The 9,359-nt window shown below is 42.7% G+C and overlaps 1 protein-coding gene and 1 long non-coding RNA gene across 2 annotated transcripts; one reads left to right on the top strand and one right to left on the bottom strand.

The window, feature by feature from the left end:
- The first annotated feature begins 679 nt into the window (after positions 1-679).
- On the top strand, positions 680-2,063 carry LOC131250877 (uncharacterized). The gene is made up of 3 exons (XR_009173479.1): positions 680-714; positions 1,000-1,018; positions 1,737-2,063. It is a non-coding gene; the product is annotated as an uncharacterized LOC131250877 (long non-coding RNA).
- A 3,035-nt stretch (positions 2,064-5,098) lies between these two features.
- On the bottom strand, positions 5,099-8,966 carry LOC131251892 (putative disease resistance protein RGA3). The gene is made up of 2 exons (XM_058252886.1): positions 6,001-8,966; positions 5,099-5,941 (listed from the first exon to the last, which is right to left on the bottom strand). The coding sequence occupies exons 1-2, from the start codon at positions 8,741-8,743 to the stop codon at positions 5,358-5,360; spliced, it is 3,327 nt and encodes a 1,108-aa protein (XP_058108869.1). The 5' UTR covers positions 8,744-8,966; the 3' UTR covers positions 5,099-5,357.
- Positions 8,967-9,359: the final 393 nt, after the last annotated feature.

The following is a 9,359-nucleotide window of genomic DNA, read 5'->3' as shown; positions in this document are numbered from 1 at the left end:
ATTTTCTACAATTTTCTACTTTTAACAACTGCCAATGTGAGGAAATGGGTTAGCGGCTAAGGTGGGCCCACCATGATAACGATCTAAAATTCACTTTGACCATTAAATACCACACCAAAATTTAAGCAAGTGAGATTTATATCCCTCTTATTTTTTGGATCAAGCCCTAAAATGATATGTAAAAATGGATGAACGAAATGAATGAAACATATACATCATGTTGGGGCTCACAGATCACTGACCACCAGCCACTGGGCCGGTGGCAGAGTAGCCACGCAGACCGTGTGGTGAACGGATGTGGAGTTCTGTGCTGGAAACTTAGGTGGGGCTCACCTCAATGTTTGTGAGAAATCCACACAGTCCAATCGTTTTTTAGATCATTTTAAGATATGGGGCCAAAAATAAGTCAAATTCAATACTTAAGTGAGCCGAAAACGTGATGATTGAACATCCAAGGTTGAAATATTTGTGTTTTCAGTTCATCTCAATAGGACTTACTAACGTTACAGATGTCATGTAAGCATAACCATTGACGGAGAGGTTTCAACAATAGGAATTTCCCTACCTACCTTTTTCTTTAGTGCTGCCCAATTGATTCTTGGATCCTTTTCATTTTTAAGTACTAAAATAATCTCACGAAACGCATGGATGATTAGATATCTCACAAACACCACTCTACCCTACCTAGGCAATCGAATATGATAATTTCATTGAGTATGATCTTTCTCTCTCTGCACTTAATTTCACTGCTTGAGCATTCCGTTGGGCATTGGAAAACAATTACTTACACCCAGTTTTTTAGATTCATTCATCAAAATTTTCTATTTTCATGATAAAATGGTTCTTTTGGATAGCATTTTACTACCATACGTAGAAACTGTATATAGTATTTTTAAAAAAAAAAAAAGTATCAACATTAAGCAGCAGCTTCATATTTTTTTTTTTTTTACTTAAATAATTTTCATTGACCCCTTCTTTTATTTGGTGGCTCTTATTTAGGTGCTGCCTAACTGTTAAGGTGAGTCTGGTTCTTATCTTCCTTTTTTTATTGTTTTTTCCCCCTTTTTTTTATGAAATGATTGTGTGCATTAGTGTGGTCTAGATCCCACCCAATAGTTGCTGGTAGGAATCCACACATTTGAAAGTGGGCCTCTGAAACTTTGCATTTTCGAAATGGTTGTGAGATTCATGCCAGACATCTCTTATTACGGGAAGATAAATGTATGCACTGACTCGATTCTCACTGGGACACCCAATCATCAATCCAGATGGTGCATTAAATAGTAGTATTTGGAGCAAGCTATGGTGCAAGGTTCATGCTGTTCAGATTGATCTCCCAACCCTTTGAATGAGGCCAATATGTTACAACCGTCTGTTTTTTATGAGCCCTAGATTGCATGTTTGGAATTATCAGACCAAAGTGCTACTTTGGAATAATAGGCAATACAAAGTGAGAAATACTAAATAGATGTTTCAAGAAGATGATTGGACCTATTCTTTGCTCAATCTTGACTGTCCAGTTTCCATGCTCTATATGAATGTTCAGGATCATCCGATTGCCGTGATTTTTGCACCATGGTTGTCCTTATGCGAATGAATAAATGGCCCAAATCGACAATTGGATGTCTCATGTGTCATTTAAAAACCTTAGGGATGTTGCTAACCTCCACATGGAGGTGGGGATATTAATGTTTCCCCCGTACATGGATCTAAAAGCTGTGGTTATTTGAGTGCAGGGGCTGACAGAGAAGTTCAAGGAAAGGGACACGGCGTACTCAGGCTCAGCAACGTTCAATTATGAAGCTTTCATGTTGACCGTTTTGCCCTTCCTCATTGCTTAGAAATCTCTCCCCCTTTTTCCTTGCTTCGTTGTATGAAGTTAGATGTGGTTTCCGTGTGCTTTGGATTTGTTATAGTGGAACTAGAGACCCTACGTGTTTCTCACCACTTTTTATTTTTTTGTTACTAATCTAAAACGCGTACTTGTAATATTAGGGTGTGTTTGGACGTGCCTTGAATTGCAATACAAATAATGCAATCTAGTCAAATATCATTCCCCTTCATTTTGAATTACGTTGATGGTTTAAACTGCAAAATACAAATTGACCATGGACCACGACGGTGCTTGTGGGTAGTTGGTTCGGTCGAACAGCAGGTGCAGAGTGTGATGGAAAGAAAATGTGCTACAATTTCGGCCACTCCTACCTTAGCATGAATAATGCTAAACAAAGGTGATTGCATTCTGATTATTTCTTCTTTATTGAAGAAGCTTTGTAATTCAACTCAATAGGAGCGCCCTTCCAGGTTTGCATTGGAAAGACACAGCAACTTGGCATGGGAAAGGCATGGAATGTATACTCCTCGTTGGGCACTCCACCTGATTGTGAAAAATCCACCCCGTCCATACATTTTGCCAAATTCATATTAGAACATGAGCCCAAAACCGAGGCAGATCAAAAACTTGACAGGAAACAGAGGGGATTGAGCACCCACCGTTTAAACATATGTGAGACTAAAAACGGATTATGCTAACATTTTATGATTACATTTCATACCAGTGGGAATGACCTTATGACCTTATGAACAGTTTGGATGGCATATAAAGATCACGCCAGGAAGGTTTCAACGGTAGACATTTCCCTCCCCCACCTTTTCACCTTTTCCTGTCGTGTGGCCCACTTGAGTTTTGTATCTTCCTCGGTTTTGGGCTCATGCCCTAACATGAGCTGGAAAAAAGGGGCGAACGGGGTGGATTTCTCACTAACATCACATTAGGACCCACCTAGCTTCCGACCGCAGGAACTTCCAGTCACCCATATATCATCCATATGGCGGGCCCCACTTGATCTCAGCTCCATTGCCTTGCACATGTTCCAGGTTGGCATGTGTTGATCTCTGGAAGAGCACTGTGTGGCTAAGCAGACACGGACCTCTATGATCAGCCATCCGATTCATTCATCAGATGGGTCCACCATGTATATGACCTGGCCCAAAAATAGGATCGCCAGCGCATCAGATGGGCTACATGAGTTCACATCCAGCGTCCTCATGTGGGCCACATGATGCATATTCTGATATTTTTGGCCAGACCATTTACACAACGGGCCGCACCTGATGCGGACAGCTCACATGATCTCCGTACCAGATACTTGAAAATACACACGTGGCCAGCTGATGAGTTTACAGGCCTGATCATGGATTTAAGACTCAGCGACTCGGACTGACTCATCTGGTTGGATCTATGGTCCGGGCCTATTCAAAATTTTGATTTTGCTCAGCCCGTGCCATGCAATCTTTCCTGATAACATCACACTCGTACATGACATCTGCAACGGTGGGCCTCACCATGAATATTACAGTTCTCGAACATCAGGTTGATCCATTCACTAGGTGGGCCACGCCTATATGTTTATCCATTGATTACAGTGACGTGGCCTATCTGATGAACGAATCAACCTGATTTTTATTCCAGTCGATCATCAGGGTGGAGCCTGACTGTTTTGATGGCATGGATGTCCCACACAAGTGGCACTTTAGATCATTAGTTCTCTCTCAGAAAACCACTTAGCCCGGTTGGACTCCCATCCAGGTGCAACCCGTCGTGGCACGTTTAGGTATTGGGCCCACTTCCAATCTATGGGTTGTTCGACATCCAAACCCAGCCCAAAATAGACTGGACTCAGACGGAGCTGGGCCTGTCTAGCCCAGCCAATTTGAACTCTTAACTCTAACATTTCGTTTGCTACTATGAAATGGTTTTAAGACATGTACAAGTCGAGTCAATACAACGAGTTACTCAGATGAGTCACAACTTGACTCAGACCTGACGAGTTGGGCTGAGTCGACTGAGTCATTTAAACATGACTATATCCAAGTAACATACATATTCACAAAAAGGGAATAAAGACAACATGAATACAAATACTAGGTAGTTTAACAGCAATACAGAAAAGCAGGCCCAGGCCCAGCCCATATCAAGGCCCATGAACATTTTCAGCACTTATCTTCATCAAAAGCCGAAACTAATACACCATGCTTATGGTGTATAGTAGAAAACATGTGTGCCCTTCATTGGTTGAACTGACCTTGCATTTTGTTTAAATCCCTGTAAAAAAAAACACACACATCATTAGATGAGTAAATAAAATAGGAGAATGTGACCGAACTACCCCATGTGGGGCCATCGTTCAGTACTCTAAATGTGTTGGTGTAAAGGATCCGGGCGCGGATTGGGTACTACCCCCACCAGGACCTGGCGAGAGAGGGACTGTCATGTCAGGCCCTCTGTGGGGCCCACTGTAATCTACATGCTTTATCCATGCCTTCTATCTATTTTGAGATATCATTTTAGGGCATGAGTCCAAAAAAGAGACAGATCAAGGGCTCAAGGGGACCACACCGCATGGAGCAGTGGGACTGAACTCTCACCATCGAAAACTTCTTAGGGCCCACCATGATGTTTATTTTCAATCCAACCTGTTAATAAGGTGACATAGATCTTTGTGAAGTGAATAAATAAATATCAGGTTGATCCATTTACATATGCACACCGTACATGTGCATCTATGCATATTGAACAAAGGATGTTTGGAAATCTAAAAAAGGAAAGACAATCAACCATGGAAAGGCAAGAAAATGAACAGCTATGATCTTTGAATCCAAAAGATTTTTGTTGGAGCACTCTTCATCAACACCGGTCTACCTCATTAGGATTGTTAATGTTTCAATAAAGAGCCTGCCGCTGAGCCAGGCTCATTTGTACTTAATGGTCCAGGCTCAATCATGAATTTCAGGCCAGATCATCAAATGGGCCAGGACTCTGTTACTAAATTTAAGTGTTTAACATGACGGTGAATGCTCAATGCATTCAAGTTTGGAAAGATTTTTTGAACCAGCTTTGACAAGTCCGAATAAATGAACGGTTAAGAGAAAATGAGCATCCAATATATATGTGGCCCATCTCATGCTCTTATATAACTGACCTTTAAGAAAAGACAATTATATAGTCTTGGTCACATGATCTTTATTCATGTCTTTGTTTTTGTTTTGTGTGTGTGTGTGTGTGTGTGAAGTTGGACAGTACCAATACAAGCTTTATTAATTAAAAAGGAAAAATTACATGAGATGGAGGGGGGCAAAGAACCTGACCTCCAAAACAGACAACTTGTGTTTATTAGAAAAACAAGGCAGCAACCCAGCAAACTAGTCTACCTAGATAGATTGACATTTATTAAAAGTAAATCCATTGAAAAAGAAAAAAGAAAATAAATAAATAAATAGTACACAATTACTTGAAACAAAACCAAATGAAAAGCTGTTGTTGATTTCTTCTCCACCTCTCCTCGTATTGGAGTGGATCATTCACATGGATGAATGTTGATATTCCGGATGTGGGCAATCTTGTGATGATCTTCTCCTCCATCTTGGCAGCGCTCTTCTAAGACTGGACAGCCGTAGATCGTCAATTGTTGAAGCATTATGAGGTGTTGCAACTCCTCCGGTAGAGACCTCAACTCTGGACAATAGGAGATCTCCAGAGTTTGGAGGGCTTTGAGTTGTCCCAACTCCTTTGGCAGAGACTCCAACTGTGGACAATAGGAGATCTCCAGAGTTTGGAGGGCTTTGAGTTGTCCCAACTCCTTTGGCAGAGACTCCAACTGTGGACAATCATAGATCTCCAGAGTTTGGAGGGCTTTGAGTTGTCCCAACTCCTTTGGCAGAGACTCCAACTGTGGACAAGTCCATATCTGCAGAGTTTGGAGAGCTTTGAGTTGTCCCAAATCCTCTGGTAGAGACTCCAACTGTGGACAATAGTTGATCTGCAGAGTTTGGAGGGCATTGAGTTGTCCCAACTCCACTGGTAGAGACTCCAGCTGTGGACACTCCCCGAGGTCCAGAGTTAGCGCTCTTAGTTGTCCCAACTCCACTGGTAGAGATCCAACTGTGGACACCCCCGGATGTCCAGAGTTTGGAGGGCTCTTAGTTGTCCCAACCAATCACCAGGTAGTGACGTCAGCTCATCAAAGTTACTAATCCTCAAACAGTTAAGGTTGGGGAGCACAGGTAAGTGCAACGCCTTCAGCTTTGGGCAGTCATTTATGTCTAATTTAAGGAGTGACGGCATAACCTCTCCATCTCCACCTCTCAATTCCCACTCCTCCCAATTTGGCATTTCCTCGAAACAGAGGGTCTCCAGCTTGGGGAATGAGACACCACCACCACCACTTCCATCATTTTGATCATCCCCACTAAACTCACCACCCACTTTTTTCACCTCTACCATTCCCCTAATAAAAAGATATTTAAGGGCCGGTAGTTTCCCAAGACCTGGAAGTTGTTTACCCTCGGGACAATACCGGAGTCCAATCTTGACTAGATTGGAGAAAATCGGATCCCCCATCCACTTGGGAAGTTTGAAACCTTTGTAACTCATTATTTCCAACTCTTTCAAGTTTGTGTGAGGCTGAAGGCTTTCGAGCACACCCTCCATCCTCTTCACCTCATCATCCAACGGTTTACCATATACGTCATCATCGCACTCTAAGGATAGAGCACGAAGGTGCTGCTTCTCATGCAGTTCTGCCTCGCTAGCTTCGTCCCTGCTCCTGACATTTTGCAAGCCGGAAATTCGAAGACTTCCTTGAAGATGATTGAGGTGTTTCAATTCTCCCCATTTACATCCTTGGTCGTCTTCCGCCACAATGAACTTTGTTAGCGTCCGAAGCTCTGTTAGTCTCCCTATCCCCTCTGGTAAGTAGCTCAAACCATAACAGTAATCAAATTCTAGATGCCTCAGCCTAATCATTTTCCTCATTCCTCTAGGCAATTTTGTTAGCTTATCACAGTAATTGAGTCTCAAGATCTGTAAATTGATGCAATTACTCAATTCCTCTGGCAACTCCTCTATGTCCGTGTCAGATAAATCAAGATATCTCAAGTGTTTCAACTGTCCTACTGTCTGAGGAAATTTCTCGATGTCAGTGAGACTCAAGTCCAATGCTCTAAGGTGTCTCAGATGATGAAATAAATTGTCTGGCACCATAGAGATTTTCGAACCTAGTATCAAGGTCCGCAACTTGTGGGCCTGATGCAAGGTGGCCGAAATGGAAGCCGCTTTATGAGCTTCATCACCAGTTTCATCATTGCCAACTAAAAAACAATGCCGGACATTATTTAGGTTCCCCACCATTGCAAAGTCACTTCCTGCAACATGTTGCGCTAGATCATGAACTAAATCATGCATCCTGCACCTGAATATACTGCCGTCACGACCGATTTCTGCATCTTGGAGCAGTGAGCGCCTTAGCAAATCAACAAAATACTGTTCGCCAATTTCCTCCATGTCTTCACTTCCATTAATGGAGCAGATGAAACCTTGTGCCACCCATAACTTGACTATCATATCCTTCTCTATCAACCAATCTTTCGGAAAGACGGAGCAATATGCAAAACACTGCTTCAGAGCAGGAGGCAAATCATAGTAGCTTAGTAACAAAGCCGGTAAAATGCCATCAAAGACATCACCTGAGTTCCACATCTCACTTCGCAAGACAAGCTCCCACTGGCTTCTAGTCTTCAAGTGCATGACACTCCCTATTGTCTTTGCAGCGAGAGGCACCCCTGCACATTTCTTTACGATTTGCCTTCCAATCTCTTCCAGCTCAGAACGCTCTTCTTCACTCCGATGCTCCAGCGCTTTACTTCTGAACAATAACCAGCAATCCTCATCGGATAAGACCGCCAGTTTGTGCATGTGATCAGTGCTTCCCATCATGCCTGCAACATCTTCGATACGAGTGGTTACAATGATTCGACTCCCGGGTGCACCATCTTGGAAGGGAAGTATCAGCTTCTCCCATTTCTCGCTGTCTTTGCTCCAAACGTCATCAAGCACCAGCAAGAATCGCTTTGCTTTCAACATACCACGGAGGAGACGTTGCAAATGGTCCAGGTCTTGATGATCACAATTAATAGACCCATCTGCAGATTTTATGATTGATTTCGTAATCTGTTTCACATCAAAATGTTCAGAAACACAAACCCACATTTTCATGTCAAAACCCTCCACTTTCTCATCGTTGTAGATGAGCTGAGCAAGAGTGGTCTTGCCCAAACCCCCCATTCCAACGATAGAAATGACAAAGGGCACCTCAGTTACCTCCTGCAGCAGCAAGCCTATGACTTCATTTTTTTCACCTTCTCTGCCTATCACTGACGATGGGTTGACTAGGGAGCTTGTTTCTCGCTCTGATCTGATCTCACCCTGCCTCAATTCACTAACCACTCTCTCACCCTCCCCACTATCTGCTCTAAGACCCAATTGGTTCTTCTCTTCAGCGATGTCACGTAATCTACCCCTCACCTCCTTTATCTTATTCCCAATTTTGTGGCGTAACTTGAGATGATTGATGCTAGTAACAGAGGAGAGGAAGCTTCTTACCTTCTTCATGCTGGAAGAGGACCCAATACCTTCATCGGGTGCTTGTGATTTGAGAGCTTTTATCATCCATTCATCTAGTATGTCATCTACATCATAGGCCACATCTTTGACATTCTGCAACCAGATCTTCACAGCTTCGTCCTGCGATCGCCGAGTTTCAGCATCTTTAAGCACAGCTTGGATTAAGGTAAACGTACGGGAAAGCTTTTTGATCTCGTCGGTGACACCCACCAACAAAGCTACCTCATCTTGGATGAGGTTGTTCAACTTCTCTGCTACGTTCGAGACCAGCGGATAAGCCATGTCTTTTTTTTTCTTTTCTTTTCTTTTTTCCTTTTGGGTATGTATGGATCGCTAGAAGGGAGGAATTTAAAGTGTGAGAAAGATCTAGAAGGCTTAGAAAATATGCAATGGTAAGGATTTTCACGAGTAAGGAAGAGAGAAGATAGAGAAGCAAAAAATGCTCAGAGACAGAGGGAAGCAAGGAATGCTGAGAGAAAGGATGCAAATGTAGAGAAGAATAGAAGAGGGGAAAGAGTGGTAAGGTGCCGATGGTATAGCCATGGTTAAGATGTGTTGCATTGTAACAATATGAATCGTAAGGTCTGGAGGAGCAAACCATGGGCCCCACGTGTTAGAACCAACGGTCGAGATACTTGGACAGTTAAATCGATCAGCCCGGGCTTTTGGTTAGCTCTGAGAGGTATGGCATGGGTTCAGAAGCTAAAATCAGACGACTCCAAGCATCCAATCGGTACCTTATAAAATGGACGGTTGAGATTATTTGCACATATATAAGTCTAATCAACAAGCTGAACCATCTATTTGTTAGAGATGATCATGGATCGCTTATTGTTTTAAAGCAATTCTTTTACAGGCAATGCCATCCATTCCATGGACAGCTTAGAAAAACAAACAG

Source organism: Magnolia sinica, chromosome 7, assembly GCF_029962835.1.
Source record: "Magnolia sinica isolate HGM2019 chromosome 7, MsV1, whole genome shotgun sequence".
Lineage (NCBI taxonomy): Eukaryota > Viridiplantae > Streptophyta > Magnoliopsida > Magnoliales > Magnoliaceae > Magnolia > Magnolia sinica.
This window is presented reverse-complemented; position numbering and strand designations above follow the sequence as displayed.

Excerpts from the sequence above, each read along its gene's own strand:
- LOC131251892 (XM_058252886.1), bottom strand. The coding sequence starts at position 8,743 with ATGGCTTATCCGCTGGTCTCGAACGTAGCAGAGAAGTTGAACAACCTC. Across the intron at positions 5,942-6,000 it reads TGAGCTGACGTCACTACCTG|TTGGATCTCTACCAGTGGAG; the intron begins GTGATTGGTTGG and ends GGGTGTCCACAG.